This window comes from Lynx rufus, unplaced genomic scaffold (assembly GCF_022079265.1).
Source record: "Lynx rufus isolate CCGP_SWC_20201006 ecotype Redwood Valley unplaced genomic scaffold, mLynRuf1.p SCAF_6, whole genome shotgun sequence".
NCBI lineage: Eukaryota > Metazoa > Chordata > Mammalia > Carnivora > Felidae > Lynx > Lynx rufus.
This window is the reverse complement of record NW_025814878.1, coordinates 70,700,043-70,720,826: the sequence shown is the minus strand read 5'-3', so window position 1 is coordinate 70,720,826 and position 20,784 is coordinate 70,700,043. Positions and strand designations below refer to the sequence as shown.

Genomic DNA, 20,784 nt, shown 5'->3' with positions numbered 1-20,784 from the left:
CCTGTTGTGGGAGGGAAATACAGAATGCTTTACAGAATCTCTAGAGTTCTTCCACATCTCTGAGTTCTCAACTAAAAATCACAGTTTTAGTGGGCTTTTAAAATGCTGTGTTGCTGCATGCTGACAGGATTGATTTCAGTGAGATTGTGGAGTGACTGGAACCCTCAGACATTTCTGGTATTAAATATAAATTGGTACAACCACTTTGGGAAATTGTTAAGCAGCAGCTAGTAAAGCCAGATCTACACACACCTTGTATACTTGCAAAAATGCGGATATATGTTCTTTAAGAATGTGCAGGTACATATACAAGAATATTTATTTATTTTTTTTTTTTTAATTTTTTTTTTCAACGTTTTTATTTATTTTTGGGACAGAGAGAGACAGAGCATGAACGGGGGAGGGGCAGAGAGAGAGGGAGACACAGAATCGGAAACAGGCTCCAGGCTCCGAGCCATCAGCCCAGAGCCTGACGCGGGGCTCGAACTCCCGGACCGCGAGATCGTGACCTGGCTGAAGTCGGACGCTTAACCGACTGCGCCACCCAGGCGCCCCTATACAAGAATATTTATAACAGTGCTATTTATGTATAATAGCCCAAGACTGCCAACAACCCAAATGTCCAGCAACAGAATGTATAAACTCTCATATTTGTACAATGTAGTATAAATCCAAACTACTGATGCATTCAACAGCATGGGTAATAGTTCAGAAGCCTCAAGGTTTGATTTATTGCTTACTATCAATCATACTTATTTGACATAATGCCAAACAAAAAAAGCCTCAGACCAAAAGAGAACATATCTTATGATTCCATTTTTATAAAGGTCAAATACAGGCAAAAACTAAGGATGCTAAAAGTCAGAATAATGGTTACCCTTGGGGGAAGGGGTGGTGCTGGCTACAAGGTAAGGTTTTGTACATCTATGATTTGTGTCCTTTTATACTATTTTAATAAGAATTTTACTAAAAAGAAGAAAAAAAATAAATGCTATCTCGATGAACGGTAGCTGTTTTGTTTTTCTTTGTGAAGGCATGCTTCCCAAGAGCCAAGTGGCAGGTACACTTGCCAAAGAAGGTTGTAGTTCTCCAAGGTATGGATTCTTGTTGTACTTTTTAAAAGCTAAATTACTTCTACACCAAAATAGACACATTAAAAAAAATAAACAGCTCTGAGTTTGAGTTCATGCTTACTGTATTAATCATGGTTCTTTGACATAAGAACTGTAGTGCTCATTTATCAGGCATTGTTTTCTGTATGTGTGAATTTTTAGTATAACTAAAGTTTGATCCATTTTAAACACTTATGTGTAAATATTTGTGTTTAAAAAATTTTAAGTTAAATTTCAAAAATGTTTTTGACTTTAAAAACTATTTGAAAATATTTTTCTGATTATAAAATATACATTCATGGTGGAAAACTTGGAAAATCTAGAGAAATGAAAAGAAAGTGATAAAATCAGTTGTAATCTATCAACTCTGGATGTATACTTAATATTTGGTCTTTTCCACCCAGCTTGATTCATATAATACCTATTTCCATATTATTCTATTTTGACAATACTGGCATTACAATGTATTTTATGAGCAGTATTCCTGTGTCCTATGTCATATTCTGCAAAAGCCATTTTTTTGTCTGCCTTCCATCATATGACCATACCATAATTTATTCAACTACATTATTTTTCATATATTTAGTTTGTTTTACTGGTTTTTATGGAAATCCTTCAAAATGTATTGCATGGCAACTGTCTTAGTAAATTACGTGATCTCTATATATTTTTGTTAATGTTAACATTTCAAATGCCCTCAGGGTTATATGTATTCTTTGTAATTTTTTTCTCTTCCTTTCTCCCCACTGCCAGTCTATAATATAATAGCATCCTGCTATATTTGTTAAATTTATTAAAGTATTTCATATACAGTTTTAACTTACGGGCATAAGGAAATCTCCTCTAGGATTTACCCCAGGGTGTCCTTATGTTTATAATAAGTGCAAAAACAGTATCAGTTTAATGAACATCTATTACAAAATGGAAGACTTGGTTTTACCTTAACTTTTACTGTTAAACCATTAAAAGACTTTGATGAATTATTAATCTTGATAATAATATATTTGTGATAGGGAGGAGTGAAGGTAATAAGCATGTAGATTTTGTCATGCTTCTTAAGAAAGTATGTTGTGTTACTGCTCTTATATAAAAGATTTTAATATAATGTGTAACCTTTCTAAAAAGTATCTTTTCAAGGATATTGTTTGTTTCAATCCAAGTTGGAATAATTACCCCCTAGTTGTAAGACCTACCCCCATTATTTAGAACAAAGTTTACCTAGAGAAATATATTTTTCACTATAGATTTTAAGCTGCATATTTAAAATCATATACTTATGTTGTCATATTGCACATTTTTAAGCCATATATTTTTAAAATCACATAGTTAATGACTTAGTATGTGTTACTGTACAATTATTGATATAATTATTCATTCTTTTAATATTTTATAGCTATGACTGGTTCCAGACAGACTCTTCAGTGACTATTGTAATATATACTAAGCAGAAGGTAAACAATGTCTTTAAAATCAGAAAAAAAGTGAAGTCTTAATAAATGCCAGCTATTTTCTAAGCACTCTTTTTATATTATTAACTTATTTACTCACGGTAACTCCATGGAGTAGATCCTTTTGTTATCCTATTTTATACATGGGGAAAACAGAAAGATTAAGTAATTTACCCAATGTCACACAGTAAGTGGCAGATCTAGCAGTTTGAACCCAGGCAGCCTGGCTCCAGAGTATATACTCTTAACAGCCATGCTATAGCGTCTTTAAAAAAGCTAGACTACAAAGTATTTTATGTACTTTTCCACGCACACACGCATCTGTGTGTGTGTGTGTGTGTGTGTGTAAGCATGGATAACAAAAGTGAGAATCCCAGTTAACTTCATTGTAAGAACTAATTTCTTGTGCATAAATTGGAATTTGAAGGACAGTAGAGACTATGATACTTGGTTTAGTATGCTTAAAACACTAATGGGATTCAGACACCCTCTTGAAACTAAAATTAAGGGGTTAATTGATTTACTAAGTACGTATTGAATTTCTGCTTTATTTGCAGCACTATTTTAGAATTCAGGGATCTAATGATGGGCTAGATATGTACATACTTGGCTTTCATGGGGCTTGCATCTGAGACATCAGATCAGTACACAGACAACTTACAACATCTGCAAACACATCCTTCAGCAACTGGCAAGGTTCCCACACTGGAGGAACCATGTAAATTTAAAGACAAGTTCTGGCAGCTAGGGATTTCTGAGAATGCATGCTACTTCTGCAGTAGCAGAACCACAGATGAGCTGTGAGTTCCTCTGACTGTTGCGGCATGATGTGACAACAGGAGTGATGGTAATCTGCTTGATACAGCCAAGAGGACCAGAGGCACTGCCTGAACCGCTTCCACTCCTTCTCTTTATTGTCTCCTCATCACACAGTCCAAAACCAAGAGGGCATGGCCTAAGAAGGTTGGGGTCTGCTCCCATTGGTAATGTCAGTGAGGCACAGAGGATGAATGATTAAGGGAAGGGGGAAGATTTCTATGTGGAATAATGCGTGCATTATACAGTATACATGATAGGTGCCACAATAACTTGTACCAAGGCTATGTAGAAATTAGAGCTGTCTAGAAAGCTGAAGTCAAGAGGTTGTATAATTTGCACAGCATCATGCAGTAGTAAAAAGATTAAAATGAAGATACATATCTTGATTTCTGGTCTGATTCTAATTTTTTCCAGAGTATTCAATAAATATTTACTGAGCACTTACTAGGTACCAGGCAATATTCTTGACAGTCTCATACATTCAGAGCTTAGAGATGAGTGGGTGAGGTAGATATTAAGCAGAAACAAATACATAATTAAAATTGCAATATGTGCTTTGAAGGAGAACTAGGTTGTATGAGAGAGAAAAAACAGGAGTAATATTTATTCACCTTGTGGGTTCTATAAAGAAATGCCTTATGGGGGTGCCTGGGTGGCTCAGTTGGTTAAGTGTCCAACTCTTGATCTCAGCTCAGGTCATGATCTCACAGTTTTGTGAGTTAGAGCTCTGGACTGACAGTGTGGAGCAAAAGATAGATAGATAGATAGATAGATAGATAGATAGATAGATAGATAGATAGATAGAGCGAGCGAGCCATATGAACATCCACTGATCATCTTAAAAGTATAGTAGTTATAGAAATTTGGGGCAAATTTTACATTTTAATCTTTCTCTTTCTGCTTTCTGTTTAAGGATATTAATCTAGACTCAGTAATAGTTGATCATCAGGATGATTCCTTTAGAGCAGAAATACTTATCAAGGATTATTCATATATTATACATGTTGGTAAGTACTTTATTCTTTATTCATGGAAACAACTCCAGTTTCCCTTAATTCTGGCAATAAACTTGGTCTACACTCTAGGTAGCAAAAATATTTTATCTGATGTTGTCATTTTGTTTTGTCATTTTTGATTTATCTTTTTTCTATTTTTTTCTTTACACTAACAACAGTGCAGGCAAATGGCAACCTGACCTCACCTTTCCCAAGTTTAAACAATTCAGTGCAATCAAAGTCAGTAATGATATGAAATATTTGTTGCCCTGGCTTTGTTAAATGTCTTTTACTTGATATCTGCAAACAAATCTCTGGAGACCTGTCCCATGCTCCTAGAACAGCCATCACTAAGTGCTCATTTCATTGGCCTGTTTTTTTTGCCAGCTCCACCATGGGAAGTGCAAGGCGGCACCAAAACAGCGTGGACTGTAAAGTTGTATTGTATCCCTCAGCTGCCTGTTCCTTCATAACCTGTTCCTTCATAACCTACAATTCACTCTGTCTGCTTTGAGAAATTAAAGATCAAAAGAAAGAAACCAGAACTAAAATCTGGAACCAAAGATGCCAGGTTTAAAAAAAAATTTTTTTTTAAACATTTATTTATTTTTTGAGAGACAGAGAGAGACAAAGTGTGAGCAGGGAAGGGCAGAGAGAGAGGGAATCACAGATTCCAAAGCAGGGTTTGGGCTCTGAGCTGTCAGCACAGAGGCTGATGCGGGGCTCAAACCCACAAACCATGAGATCATGACCTGGGCCAAAGTCAGACACTTAACAGTTTGAGCCACCCAGGCACCCCAAACATGCCAGATTCTAAATCCACATTTCACCCGTAATGACTCTAGGATTTCACCCTTTTCTGCTCCAATGAAGGCGATATTGTTCTAGTTAGAAGATAGAAAAGAAACAAACAACAAGAAAATTATGTTTTAAGCAGTCATTCTTTTAAAAAATATTTTTTTTAGTGTTTTTATTTATTTTTGAGACAGAGACAGAGCATGAGCAGGGGAGGGGCAGAGAGAGGGGGAGACACAGAATCTGAAGTGGGCTCTAGGCTCTGAGCTGTCAGCACAGAGCCCAACGCAGGGCTCGAACTCAGAGTGTGAGATCATGATCTGAGCTGAAGTCGGACGCTTAACCACCTGAGCCACCCAGGCGCCCCTTAAGCAGTCATTTTTATATGAAGAACATCATTTACTTTTGCAAAACAGAGACTGATTCTCCAGACCTTGGGTGACTCAGGATTCTGTTTGCTGCCTTTCTGTATTTTTTTTTCCTCTTTCCTTTTTTTAATTTTAGTTTTTGGTTTTTCTTAATTTACATCTAAATTAGTTAGCATATAGTGCAACAATGATTTCAGGAGTAGATTCTTTTTTTTTTATTTTTTTATTTTTTAAATTTTTTTTTTCAATGTTTATTTATTTTTGGGACAGAGAGAGACAGAGCATGAACGCGGGAGGGGCAGAGAGAGAGGGAAACACAGAATCGGAAGCAGGCTCCAGGCTCTGAGCCATCAGCCCAGAGCCTGACGCGGGGCTCGAACTCGCGGAGCGCGAGATCGTGACCTGGCTGAAGTCGGACGCTTAACCGACTGCGCCACCCAGGCGCCCCAGGAGTAGATTCTTTAGTGCCCCTTACTCATTTAGCCCATCCCCCCGCCCACAACCCCTCTAGTAACCCTCTGTTTGTTCTCCATATTTATGAGTCTCTTCTGTTTTGTCCCCCTCCCTGTTTTTATATTATTTTTGTTTCCCTTCCCTTATGTTCATCTGTTTTGTCTCTTAAAGTCCTTATATGAGTGAAGTCATATGATATTTGTCTTTCTCTGACTAATTTCACTTAGCATAATACCCTCCAGTTCCATCCACGTCATTGCAAATGGCAAGTTTTCATACTTTTGATTGCCGAGTAATCCTCCATTGTATTTATATACCACATCTTCTTTATCCATTCATCCATCAATGGACATTTGGGCTCTCTCCATACTTTGGCTATTGTGCATAGTGCTGCTATAAACATGGGGGTGCATGTGTCCCTTCGAAACAGCACACCTGTATCCCTTGGATAAATACCTAGTAGTGCAATTGCCAGGTTGTAGGGTAGTTTTATTTTTAGTTTTTTGAGGAACCTCCATACTCTTTTCCGGAGTGGCTGCACCAGCTTACATTCCCACCAACAATGCAAAAGAGATCCTCTTTCTCCGCATCCTCGCCAACATCTGTTGTTGCCTGAGTTGTTAATGTTAGCCATTCTGACAGGTGTCAGGTGGTATCTCATTGTGGTTTTGATTTGTATTTCCCTGATGATGAGTGATGCTGAGCATCTTTCATGTGTCAGTTGGCCATCTGGATGTCTTCTTTGGAGAAGTATCTATTCAAGTCTTTTGCCCATATCTTCCCTGGACTATTTGTTTTTTGGGTGTTGAGTTTGATAAGTTCTTTATAGATTTTGGATACTACCCCTTTATCTGATATGTCGCTTGCAAATATCTTCTCCCATTCTGTCGGTTGCCTTTTAGTTCTGCCAATTGTTTCCTTCGCTGTGCAGAAGCTTTTTATTTTGATGAGGTTGTAGTATTCACTCTTTTACTGTATTAATGAAATACCTTCAGTCCTGAATTTGATCAGAGTAGAAAAATGTTTTTTCTTTCCTATTTTCTCCATTCGGTCGGTTAAGACTGGAACCTTAAACGTTTCTTCTAGAAATAACCTGTCCTATTTTTTCTTAGCATGAGACCTAATGTATATTGCCTCTTGGGGAAGAATTTTAAACAAACACTCTGGTATCTAGAAAAGTATACACTACTCATTAGCCCTGCATGATTTTTCTTTAAGTAAAACCTCCTTGCCACCATCTATTATGTTTCAAATACTTTATGGCTAATTTTGTTCACACTGTAGCTAACAATATTGTAGCACACAATACAAAAGAAAAAAAAATTCCACAGTCAAAAACAGTCATATTTTTTACTCCAAAATATTGCAAAAAAAATACTTTTGGATGCTGATATTGGATTGGAAGGACTAATGCAGAATTGTAAGTTCCAGATAGCCTTGTTAACACAGTGAAGTTTGAAGCAGATGTCTGTGAAAATATTTCTTCCATCTCCTCCTTCTGGAACATAATTTCCATAAGGGCAGTGGTTTTTCTTTCATTAACTGTTGTATCCATAAAGCCTAGAAAGTAATACATACTCAGTAATTTTCTTTCAATAACTGAATGAATATTCAACCTCAGAGAACAATAAGAAAGGAAGAACTAAGCCAGACCCAAGCCAGGCCCGTATACACACCCATGCTTGTGCTCACACTGAGAGCACGCACGCTTCAGGTGCTGCATGCCTTCCCACCATCCTCCTGTGTTGGTCTGTAGGGACGGCAGTCTGGGACCATACTTTGGACTAGTGTGGGTTACCTACTTGTTGGCAATTGAGTATTTGCTCTTCAGTAGGGAGAGAAATTGAGAAGTTGAAAAAATGTATTTATATTTAAATACTTTGACATTTTGGTTGTGCAGTTTCTTTCTCCAGGCTCTCAATGTTTTACTTACCTTGAGAGATTTGAAACAGTACATAAAAGAACCATTTAAATGATCTTACATGGTGTTCATAGACTGTATGAATTGAAGTTGGATTTTAACTAACATATTTTTCTTTCCTAGAACTAAGCCATGAAATTGAAGAAGATTTTTCTGGTAAGCTACCAAAAAATAATTACATGTATGTATGCACACATACACACACACTCACACACACACGCACACAGGGGAGAGAGAGAGGGAAAGGAGGAGAAAAATCAGCATTTGTCTTATTCTTCATATGTATATTTTCATATTGCAAAACAAAGATGTGACATTTTCTTTATAAACAAATATGTTAATGTTTATAAATATATTCTCCCAGGTTTTTTCTCACTCTTTAATTTCCCCTTATTCCTTTCATCTCTCTACCCTTTCCTTTTTCTCTCCTTAGAAAAAAATTCCTGTCTTCTTTCCATTCTTCCTTCCCTCCTTATCTCCACCCCACTCCTGACATGCAGCCTGTTAAATATACTAGACCAGACAAATTTTTCTTAGGTGTATATATTTAAATATGTAATGTTAACAGAGCTTATTAAATTATGAATTTTTCTGCATATAAAAGTGCAATGTGGATTTTACAAAGCTGTTAATAACATAAGATTCATAGAATGGTGGTTTTTTGGGTTTTTGTCCTTTGCTTTTAGCTTTATTGAGGTATAAATGACAAAATTATATTTAATTGCATGATGATTTGATATATGTATACATTGTAAGAGTATTCCAAAAATCGAGTTAACACATCCATCACCTCACATATTTACTGTTTGTGTGTATGTGAGAACACTTAAGTTCCACTGTCTTAGCAAATTGGAATTGAACAGTATTATCAACTGTAGTTACCATAATTATACATTAGATCTTCAGACCTTATTCATATCTTAACTGAAAGTTTGTATGCTTTTGTCATCTTCTCCCCACACCCTACCCTTAGCCACTGGCAACCACCATTCTACTCTCTGTTTATAGAAGTACATGACCTTTTCTTTTTTCTTTTTCTTTTTTTTTTTTTAAGACTCTACATGTAAGTGATACCATGCAGCATTTGTCTTCTCTGTCTGGCTTATTTCATTTAGCATAATGCCTCCAGGTTCATCCGTTTTGTTGCAAATGGAAGGATTTCCTTTTTTTTTTTTTTTTTTTTTTTTAGCCTGAATACTTCATTAGAGATATGTACACATATATCTGTAAATATATATACTTTTTTAAATATTAGTCCTTTCTTGTTTTAAAGTACTGTCAGAGTACCCTATACTGGTTCTGTGCCTTCTTTTTTTTCCATATAACATAGTAAACTCTGTAAATTGTATAAAGTCAAGGACCATGTTTCCGTATTTGTTAAGCTTCAAATCAATGAATGTTCATTGAAATGAATGTATTTGACTAATCTATCTTAAAAAGTTTTTGTTAAATTGCTATTGAATTATGTGTTTACAGTGAAAAAGAATAGAATGTTTCTAAAGACAAAATGAAATATACTTTAGGTCTTCAAAAGCATATTCAATTCATAAAATTTTATCAATATGTAAAGTCTATATCTCATTATTATACCCATATATTCTGCACTATCTTAAAAAGTCAAAAATAAAAAGATAATGTAAAGGGTTTTTAATTATTTAAGATTCATATGCACTTTTTAGTGATTCATGAGGCTTTTTCTGTGTTTACTAGGCTCAGTATTGATCTACTGAATTTAATCATAAGAACCTCTCAAATCTCAATTGAGAAATGTTAAGAGTATAAATAAATTAAATTTGCTCTTATGAGTCCATTCAATGACTAATTTATATGTCAGCCAGCCCCTTCCTTTTTTGTTTTGGTTTTTAGCTATGTGTTAATTACTTGCCATGTCTATATTTGAGCTTATATGAGAACTGTCAATACATATTAGTTTGGCCCTTGATAAATCAGTTTGAAAGAAGTTAACTTGAATCATAAAGTAAATTAAACTGGATTTAACATCACATAAGGCATAAACAATTTTGATATGTATACAAAGTCTTACTAATGATCCCTGTTATTCCTATCAGATCAGGACATTTGTATTGTTTGAGAAAGATTGATTTTAGAATAATGTATTATATTTAGTTTCAATGAATACAAACGGAATTTATCTTTTCAGTGCGGGTTGTTGAGAATGTGGGAAAAATAGAAATTGTCCTAAAGAAAAAAGAGAATGCTTCTTGGAAACGTCTTGGTCACCCCCTCGAGAATCATAATTCACTTATTCTAAGGAAAGATACAGGTATGCTGTGCTGTTATTTTGAGTCCTCTGTTCATGAAAATATTTTGTCAGTAGTACAACTGTACCAGAATTTGGAAGGCCATTTTGAGATGAACCTTTAAGAAGTTGAGAAAGAACATAGTGTCTTTTTTACTCCTTTTTTTAAAAAAAATTTTTTAATGTTTATTTATTTAAGAGAGAGAAAGAGACAGAGTGCAAGCAGGGGAGGGACAGAGAGAGAGCGAGACACAGAATGCAAAGCAGGCTCCAGGCTCCGAGCTGTCAGCACAGAGCCTGACATGGGGCTCGAACTCATGAACCCCAAGATCATGACCTGAGCTGACACTGGCTGTTTAGCCAACTGAGCCACCCAGGCGCCTCTCCTCTTTGTTTTCTTTTATTGAGGTATAATTGACATATAACATATACTAGTTTCTGGTGTGTAATGTAATGATTCGATATTTGTATACACTATGAAATGATCATCACAGTAAGTCTAGTTAACATCTGTCACCGACAGATTTTTTTCTTGTGATGAGCTCTTTTAAGAGCTACTTACTTAGCAACTTTCAAATATTCATTACTGTACTATTAGTCACCATGTAGTAAATTATATCCCCATGATTTATTTACCTTTTAACCCATTCTCCTATTTTTCCCAACCCTGACCCCTGCCTCTGACAGCCACTAATTTGTTTTCTGTATCAGTGAGCTTGAGTTTGTTTGTTTTGTTTTGATTTTTAGATTCCACATATAAAAGAAATCATACATGTTTGTCTTTCTCTGTCTGACTTATTTCACTTAGCATAATATCCTTAGGGTCCATCCATATTGTCCAAATGACAAGCTGACAAGGCTTTATTCTTTTTTAAAACAGCTGGATGGTATACCATTGTGTGTGTGTATGTATATGTATGTGTGTGGTGTGTATGTATGTATATAAATATATATACCACATCTTCTTTATCCATTCATCTATCAGTGGACACTTAACTTGTTTCCATATCTTGGCTATGGGGAGGTGCATGTATCTTTTTATGTTAATATTTTATATTATATTTTTGTTTTCTTCAGATAAATACTTAGAAGTGGAATACTGGATCATATGGTAGTTGTATTTTTAATTTTTTGACAAACTCCATTCTGTTTCCCATAGTGGCTGCACCAATTCAGATTCCCACCAACAGTGCACAAGGGTACCCTTACGCAACTCTTATTTTGTGTTTTTGAGGATATCAGTTCTCAGAGGTGTGAGGTGACAGCTCATTGTGGTTTTGATTTGCATTTCCCTGGTGATTGGTGGTGCTGAGTACCTTTTTATGCACCTGTTGACCATTTGTATGTCTTCTTTGGAAAATGTCTCTTTAGGTTCCCTGAATTTTATTTTTAGATTTTAATCTATTTTTTAATCAGATTGTGTTTTTGCCATTGAGTTGCATCAGTTCTTTATATATTTTGGATCTTAACCCTTTATCACATATATGATTTGCAAATATTGTCTCCCATTCAGCAGGTTGCCTTTTCATTTTGTTGGTGGTTTTCTATTATTGTAGGAGCTTTTTATTTTATTTTAAAAGTTTATTTTATTTATTTTTGAGAGAGCGAGCAAGCAGAGAGGAGGGGCAGAGAGAGGGGACAGAGGATCCAGAGCAGGCCTACACTGTCAGCACAGAGCCTGACATGGGGCTCGAACTCACAAATTGCAAGACCGTGACCTGAGCCGAAGTCAGATGGTTAACTGACTTAACCCAGGGGCCCCTGTAGAAGCTTTTTAGTTTGATGTAGTGTCTAACTTTAATTTTGCTTTTGTTGCCTTTGATGTCAGCTCCAAAAAATCATTGCCAGGATCGCAAGTAGCTTACCATCTGGTTTCTTCTTCTTCTTGTTACAGGTCTTACATTCAAGTCTTTAATCTACTTTAGTTTTCGTATATGTTATAAGATACTAGTCTAGTTTCATTATTTCGTATATGGCTGTCCAGTTTTCCCAGCACCATTTACCTAAAGGGACTGTCCTTTCCCCATTGTATATATTCTTGCCTCCTTTGTCATAAATTAATTTACATATATGTGTAGGTTTATTTCTGGGCTCTCTATAATCTTCCATTGATTTATATGTCTGTTTTTATGACTACCATATTGTTTTGTTTACCATAGTTTTGTAGAATAGTGAAAAAGGGGAGTATGGTACCTCTAGCTTTCTTTCTTAAGATTTAAGATTTCTTAAGATTGCTTTGGCTATTTGAGTTTTTTTGTGTGATTTCATACAAATTTTAGGATTATTTGTTCTAGGTCTGTGAAACATGCTATTGGTATTTTGACAGTGATTACACTGAATGTGTAGATTGTTTTGGGGAGTATGGACATTTTAAAATTTTTTGTGGATTCTTCCAATTCATGAGCATAGTATTTCCTTCCATTTGTGTCATCTTCAGTTTTTACCATCTATATCTTATACTTTTCAGACTACAGGTCTTTTACCATCTTGGTTAAATTCCTAGGTTTTATTCTTTGTGATGCAATTTTAAATGAGATTGTTTTCTCAATTTCTCTTTCTGATAGTTCATTATTAGTGTACAAAAATGCAACATATTTTTTTTGTATATTAATTTCGTATCCTGTAACATCAATTATTATTTCTAACAGTTTTTTGGTAGAATCTTTAGGGTTTTTTTAAATATGTAATATGTCATCTACAAATAGTGACAGTTTTACTTCTTCATTTCTAATTTGGGTATTTTTTATTTCTTATTCTTGCTCTGGCTGGGACTTCCAATATTATGTTGAATAAAAGTGGGAGAGTCAGCATCCTTCTCTTGTTCCTGACCAGCTTTTTACCATTGAATATGATTTTAGCTGTGAGCTTGTCATTAGCAGCCTTTATTAATGTTGAGGTGTGTTCCCTCTCTACCCACTTTGTTAAAAGTTTTTATTATAAATGAGTGTTAAATTTTGTGAAATGCTTTTTCTGCATCTGTTGAGGTAATCATATGGTTTCTGTCTTCCATCTATTAATGTAGTGTATCACATTGATTGGTTTGTGGATGATGAACCATTCTCGTATCCCTAGAATAAATCCTTCTTTACCATGGTGTATAATCATTTTAATGTATTGTTGAGATCAGTTTGTTAATATTTTGTTGAGGATTTTTACATTTATGTTCATCATGGTATTGGTTCTGTAATTTTCATCTCTTCTGGTGTCCTTGTCTCGTATTAGGGTAATACTAGCCTTGTAAAATGAGTTAAGAAGCATTCCTTCCTTTTCTTTTTTTGGGAAGGATTGGTATTAATTTTTCTTTGAATGTTTGGTATTATTCACCAGTGAAGATATCTGGTCCTGGACTTTGTTTGTTGGCAGGTTTTTAAATTACTGATTCAGTCCTTACTAGTAATTGGTTCATTCAGAATTTCTATTTTTTCATGATTAGGTCCTGAAAGATTGTATGTTTCTAGGAATTTAAATACATCCCATAGGTTGTCCAATTTGTTGGTGTATAATTATTCATAGATTTCTTTTATGATCTTTTACATTTCTGTGGTACCAGTTGTAATATCATCTCTTTTATTTCTGATTTTATTTGAGCCCTAATTTTTTTTTTAAGTCTAGCTAATGGTTATCCAATTTTATTTATCTTTTTAAAGAACCAATTCTTAGTTTCATTGATCTCTTTTATTGTGTTTTTAGTCTCTGTTTCATGTATTTCTGCTCTGATATTTAATGTTTTTTTCCGTCTACTATCTTAGTGCTTCATTTGTTCTTTTTGTCCTGGTTCCTTGATATATGAAGTTAGGTTGTTTTTTTGAGATTGTTTTCATTTATTGAGGTAGGCATTTGGTACTATGAAATTCCCTTTAGAAAACTGCTTTTGCTGTATCCCATATTTTGATATGTTGTATTTCCTTTTCATTTGTCTCAAAGTTTTTTTGATTTCTTCTTTTATTTGTTGACCCATTGATTGTTCAAGCATGCTGTTTCATCTCCACACATCTGTGAATTTTTCACTTTTGTTCTTGTAATTGATTTCTAGTTTCATACCATTATAGTTGGAGAAGGTGTTTGGTATGATTTAAAATTTGTTCTGTGGCCTAACATATGTTCTGTGTGCACTTGAGAAGAATGCATATTCTATTGCTTTTGGGTGGAGTGTTCTGTATATATCTATTAAATCAGTTTGGCCTAATGTGTCATTTAAGGCCATTGTTTCCTTATTGATTTCCTTTCCGGTGTAAGTGGCATATCGAAGTCCATTACTATTAATGTATTGTCAATTTCTCCCAATTAGGTCTGTTAATATTTGTTTTATATATTTAGATACTCTAACCTCTGTTGGGTATATAATATTTACAAATGTTATATCCTCTTTTTGGATTGACCCCTTTAACGTTATATAATGCTGTCTTTGTCTCTGATTACGGTGTTGGTTTTGAAGTCTATTTTGTGTGATAGAAGTATAGCCAACTCAGCTTTCTTTGGGTTTCCATTTGCATGGAAATTCCTTTTTTCATTCCTTTGCTTTCTATCTGTATGAGTCTATCTGAAGTGAGTCTCTTATAGGCATTGTTTAGATGGATCCTGTTTTTTAATCCATTCAGCCACTCTATGTCTTTTGACTGGAGAATTTAGTCTATTTACATTAAAATGATTATTGATAGGTATGTACTTTTTGCCATCTTGTTAATTGTTTTCTGATTGTTTTGTAGTTCCTTTCTTCTTGCTCTCTTCCGTTATGATGTGATGACTTTCCTTAGTATTATATGTAGATTCCTTTTTTGTTATCTTTAGTGTTTACACTATAGGTTTTTGCTTTATGGTTACCATGAATGAGGCTTACATACAAAAATCTATATTTGTAATGGTCTATTTTCAATTGATAACAACTTAAGTTTGAATGCATTCTACAACTCTACATTTTTGATGTTACATTTAACAAGAACTTTTTTCTTGTGTAAACCTTAAGTAATTATTGAAGTTGCAGTTGTTTTTATCACTTTTGTCATTAACCTTCATACTAGCTTTATAAGTGATTAATCTACTACCTTTGTTATATATTTACCTTTACCGATGAAATTTATACTTTCATATATTTTCTTGCTACTAATTAGTGCTACTTCTTACCAGCTTAATGAAGTCTCTCTAACATTTCTTGTAAGGCTAGTTTAGTGATCATGAACTCCTTTGGCTCTTACTTGCTCGGAAAACTCTTTTTTTAATAGAGATTAAAATTTTAGTCTCTACTATCTAATGTTTAGGCATTAGGTAGTGATATCTGAATAGGGAAGCCTACTTGTTCTTAGACTGTTGTTCAACCATTTACTCCTTCAGGTTCCTTTTTATGAAAGGTGCAAAAACAAGTTTAAGTTTATGCCTCATATGCACATCACCTTTTTTTTTTATATTAAAGACAACATGTTTATTGTTTTCCTGTTTATTTAAACCATTTTCTCAGTTTACTCCTAAAAGATGTAATTCATTTCCTTCATTTCATTTCTTCATTCATTTCTATTTTTTGTTTATTTTTTAGGTTTTTAATCTTAGTATAACATATTTATAAAAAGAGAATGCATATTATAAGTGTTCCACTTGATGAATTTTCACATAATGACATCCTCTATATTTGTTTGTTTTAAGTTTATTATTTTGAGAGCGAGGGAGAGAGAAAGGATCCCAGGCAGGCTGTATGCTGACAGTGCAGAACCTGCCTGACATAGGGCTCAAACCCACGAGCTGTGAGAGCGTGGCCTGAGTTGAAACCAAGAGGCAAATCGACTTGGCCACCCAGGTGACCCGATCCAAGAGTTTTAAAATTTCACAATATGATATGCCTTAATGTGGGTCTGTTGTCATTTATCTTACTGGCTCTTTATCCTTTGTGTTATTTTTCATTATAGAAACTTAAGACCTACAGTTTCTGGGAAATATTGATTTTCCTTGTCTTCATAGTCTGTTTTTTGCTGTCCAGAATAAGAAGTATTCTTATTTGAAGCCTTTTTATTTTTTTTTTTTTATTTTTTTTTTTTCAACGTTCATCCATTTTTGGGACAGAGAGAGACAGAGCATGAACGGGGGAGGGGCAGAGAGAGAGGGAGACACAGAATCGGAAACAGGCTCCAGGCTCTGAGCCATCAGCCCAGAGCCTGACGCGGGGCTCGAACTCACGGACCGCGAGATCGTGACCTGGCTGAAGTCGGACGCTTAACCGACTGCGCCACCCAGGCGCCCCTTTGAAGCCTTTTTAAATAAGTCTTCTAAATAGCTCATCTTTTCTCTCTTATTTTCAATTTTGTCCTTTTGTTCTATATTTTGTTGGGTGATTTCTTTAGCTGTGTCTTTCAGTTCTTCTATTGACTTACTCATTTCTACTATCATATTTTTAACTTCTAAGAACCCTTTTCATTTCTGTTCCTTTGTTTTAGTATCATGTTCTTCACAGCCTCTCTTATCTTTTTAAGAGTTACTGACAGAGTTTTAGAGTTTCCTTCTCCCTATTTAACCTGTGTCCCCAAAGTTTGTTTGTTTTAGTTTGTCTTCCATATTAGATGCTTTCTTTGAATGTCTTTTGATCCCTGACTACCTGCTCATATATCTGGGAGTGGAACTCTAAAAGCTGCTTAGAAACTTTGTGCATGTGGGTGAGACTTGTTAACAATAATATTACCTATATGGATGGGTTGCTTCCTTGGAAGAAGTTTGATGCCAGTATTTTGCAAAGTCTTAAGAGTAGACAGTGTCCTACTTTGCACTCAAAATTTCAAAAGTCTTATGGGGAAAGTGGGCTGAGTGTCTGTAAATTTAATTTCTTTTATTTGTTTGTTATCTAGTATACTATATTAATTTGCTAGGGGATTTGCATAGCAAAGTACCACAAACTGGGTGGCCTAACAAATTTTTCTCAGTCTAGAGGCCAGAAGTCCAAGATCAAGGTGTTAGCAGAGTTGGTTTCTTCTGAGACTTCTTTCCTTCACTCGTAGATGGCCATCCTCACATGGTCTTCCCTTCATGTGTCTGTGCCCCTCATTGCCTCTTTTTTACAAGGACATCAGTCATACTGTATTAGGGATCACACACTAATGACCTCATTTTCACTTATTTAACCTTCTAAAATAACTTATCCCCAAATACAGACACATTATGAGTTACAACTTCAACATAGGAAAATTGAGGGGGACACAGTTCAGGCTTGTAACGTATACCCAATCCAGAGACCCGTTGTTTTACCCACTCTAGAGAGTAAACTTCAAATATTTTGCCAGAATAGGAGAGGGCCAATATGTGGCTATTATAAGTAGGGCAGGACTTCATAAAGGGTGAGAGATGGGAGATTTCTTATAAGAACATCTGGAAGGTGGTTTCAGCTCCATCTTCACTCTAATTCCAGAGATACTTGGTCCTGCCAATTCCTGAGCCTTTGGGGATTTTTTTTTTTTGTTATAAATGAGTTGAGTCTGGCTTTCTTTACTTCTAGTTTAGGATTCAGCTTTATTGAGTCTGTTGAATCAATCCTAGTTACTAGTTACTAGTTATCTCTTTACCTTGTCAGCTCCTAAAGTTTTGTTGCATTTTTTAATTTCCATTCTTTCGGTCCTTGTAGTCTTATGCCTTACAAAACAATCGAACAACCTCCTCTCCCCACAAAAAAAAAAAAAAAGAAAAAAAAGAAAAAATAAACTTCACTATTTTTTTAGGGGAGTTAGGAGGAATTAACTGCATGTATTCACTGTAGCATCTTTAAATATTTAAAATTATTATAGGGGTGCCTGGGTGGCTCAGTTGGTTAAGCATCTGACTGTGGCTCAGGTCGTGATCTCGCAGTTCGTGAGTTCACGCCCCGCATTGGGCCCTGTGCTGACAGCTCAGAGCCTGGAGCCTGCTTTGGATTCTGTGTCTCCCTCTCTCTCTACCCCTCCCCCATGCTGTCTCTCAAAAGTAAATAAATATTTGAATTTTTTTTTAATATTATAAATATTTAAAACTATAAAGATATATTTGTGGATAATATTTAATTTCAGTAAAGTATCAGTGTTATTTTGAGTATATGTTGTGACTAGAAGGCTGTTTTAGGCACAATGTGAATTATTTTCCCAAGTGGAAGAACATACACTGACATGAGATTGAAGAGTACTTTTTTATAAAGAGACAGACTAGCAACAGCCAGTTCTCTAGTACAACCTGAACATATTCTGAGGTAACCCCAAGTGAACAGATGCTGATGAATTTGTGAATGACTCCCTGAAAGAAGCAAATTTCAAGCAGTGTTGTGAAAGTAACTCTCAAAAAAGCAATAAGAAACTATGAAGGGTTTTCCAGGAAGAGCTTCAGATTGTTCGTAGGTACTTATTGTGCTAGGTATTTTGCAGGTTGTAGAGAAAGAAAAATGTAGGCCATGAGTGAGGAAAAGTCAAATAGAATTCTTTTATTGTGGTATTAGGAAGGGAGAAAGAACATAGAGAAATAATAGTGTGATCTAGCAGATCAGAAGAAAATAGATAAAAGATAGTGATGATGAAAAGAGATACTATTAAAGTGAAATCTCTTCCCCTGAAATGATCTATCTAGTGATTGAAAAATCATGGCAAACCAGATAAAAGCCAAGCCCAAGAAATAAATGACGCTAGGAACTAAGAGTGACCTCTGTTTGGAAATTGTTAGAATGAGTATCTCTCAGGTTTTCTCTATAATTTCCTGAGGCTTCTAGAAACTCTTTTGTCTCTGTCATACATTTCTGCTTGAGTCATGAACCACCATGGTTAGCTTTAGCTTTCTTGTCTAAAATTGGAGCAGTGCGTGTATTTTTCATTGAATTAAGTTTTTCACCTTGGAAAATGACTAAGAGTTTAGGGGATACTTTTATTTATTTGACTGAATTAGCAAAGATAATTTCTTCTTCCTTTCCCCTCCTTAAATGGTGACAGAAATTGTAGATTATTTTATTCACTAGCAAAGTTGAATACTTATATCATCAAATTATTGTGATTAACTTGCTGTCAGTAACATAAAATGTTTATAGTCCATCACGTGGTTCCTAGGTTTTCAGTTTGTTGAAATTATTGACTTTATGATACTAGCATGCTGGCTTCCTCTTACTGAAACGTCTTAACTAAAAGAATTGTTGTTTGAAATATGTAAGTTGAAGACTTAATGCAGTACCTTCTCGTGTCAAATCTAAAATTTACTTATACAAAAGATTAAAATAGAGCAAAGAACATAATTAGGGAAGAGAAAACTACTTCATTTTTGCCTTTAATCCAAATGTAATAGGTGATATTTTAAACTGTTTATCAGTGGGACTAGACTACCACTTATAAGTTGGATGCCTCCCACTTTTCCCCCCAAGATGACAATTATGAGCAAATAGTTGTGTGTGTGTGTGTGTGTGATGGTGAGGAACTTGTTTGTCTGTCAAGGTTCAGAAACTGATAGGTAATTGGGTTACTGTTTCTATACCCAACCTAAAATTTTATTTTAATGCAGTTACCTTTACTGTGGGGACTTTGATCACTAAAGTTAGTATTAAAGATTTGCCAACAAACAACTCAGTACATGAATATTGGGATACAAAATTGTAAAAAAGAATTTTTAAATTTTTGTCATAATTGTGATGTCAGTAGCCACTCATAAACCTTTATGTTAAATATATTTATTGAATCTGTAACTGTCTTTTTAATGTAAGTTGAACTATGTGAAATTGCTGATACTCTATTTTTAACCTAGGAAACTTGACAGTTTTACGTGGTTTGACCTATACTTTCATAACAGCTTCTTTTTAAAAATTTTTAAATTTTATTACTAGTTTTTATTTTTTGAAAGAGAGCATGCATGTGGGTTGTAGAGGGGCAGAAGGTGAGGGAGGAAGAGATTCTTAAGCAGGCTCCATGCCTGGTGTGGAGCCCGATGACACGGCTCAAACCCACAAACCATGAGATCGTGACCTCAGCTGAAAATCAAGAGTTGGATGCTAAGCCACCCAGGTGCACCTCATAATAGCTTCTTAACTACAAAAACCACACACACACACACACACACACACACACACACACACACACACACTGAGGTACTGTCTGTACTCATAAATGTGCTTGTTGACATACTGTAAGCAATCATTTAATTGAGACTTTCTGTAGGCCCATGATTCTGCAGGCAAGTTGCTTGCTCTCTCAATGGAACAGACCTTCTTGAAGGTGTAGGAAGAACCACCTCCTCATTGCTCCCCAAATTTTGCCTGTACATCCATGTTTCTTTGCTGTCTAAAATAAGCATTCAAAAGTACTAGAAATGAAGAAATACTGAAAATAGCAAAGAAAAACTTCTTGTGCTTTGTTCTCTTAAATTGTCTCCTCTACCCAGCAGGCATGAAGTTGTCCTATACTCAGTAACCATAGAATGCTTTCGCATCTTGCTGTCTTATTTTCATCTCTATCAAAATGGCCCAAATGTGAAATCTGAAGAAACACAGAATAGATGGGGCAGACTGTAACTGTGTAAGAAATTATTTATTGTGTTAAGAGATAAATGGAAGAAGTTTAAAACCTTAGAATTCAGGTGATTCAGGTACTTGAGTATACAGTGTTGGCTGCATTATTAGTTGTGGAACGAGAGAAGAAAGGTGATGG

The 20,784-nt window shown here is 35.1% G+C and overlaps 1 protein-coding gene across 4 annotated transcripts in view; it reads left to right on the top strand.

Moving 5' to 3' along the window:
* Window positions 1-20,784, top strand: part of LOC124528385 (cytochrome b5 reductase 4) — a 94,620-nt gene that overhangs the window by 46,998 nt on the left and 26,838 nt on the right. For all 4 annotated transcript variants that reach the window (XR_006966156.1, XM_047101952.1, XM_047101953.1 and 1 more), the window contains 5 exons: window positions 1,034-1,094; window positions 2,506-2,563; window positions 4,293-4,386; window positions 8,035-8,067; window positions 10,073-10,195. Coding sequence is in view for 3 of the 4 variants with exons in the window: in XM_047101952.1 (XP_046957908.1) it covers window positions 1,034-1,094; window positions 2,506-2,563; window positions 4,293-4,386; window positions 8,035-8,067; window positions 10,073-10,195 (369 nt within the window). In the remaining variant the exon portion in view is untranslated. The remainder of the gene's footprint in view (window positions 1-1,033; window positions 1,095-2,505; window positions 2,564-4,292; window positions 4,387-8,034; window positions 8,068-10,072; window positions 10,196-20,784) is intronic.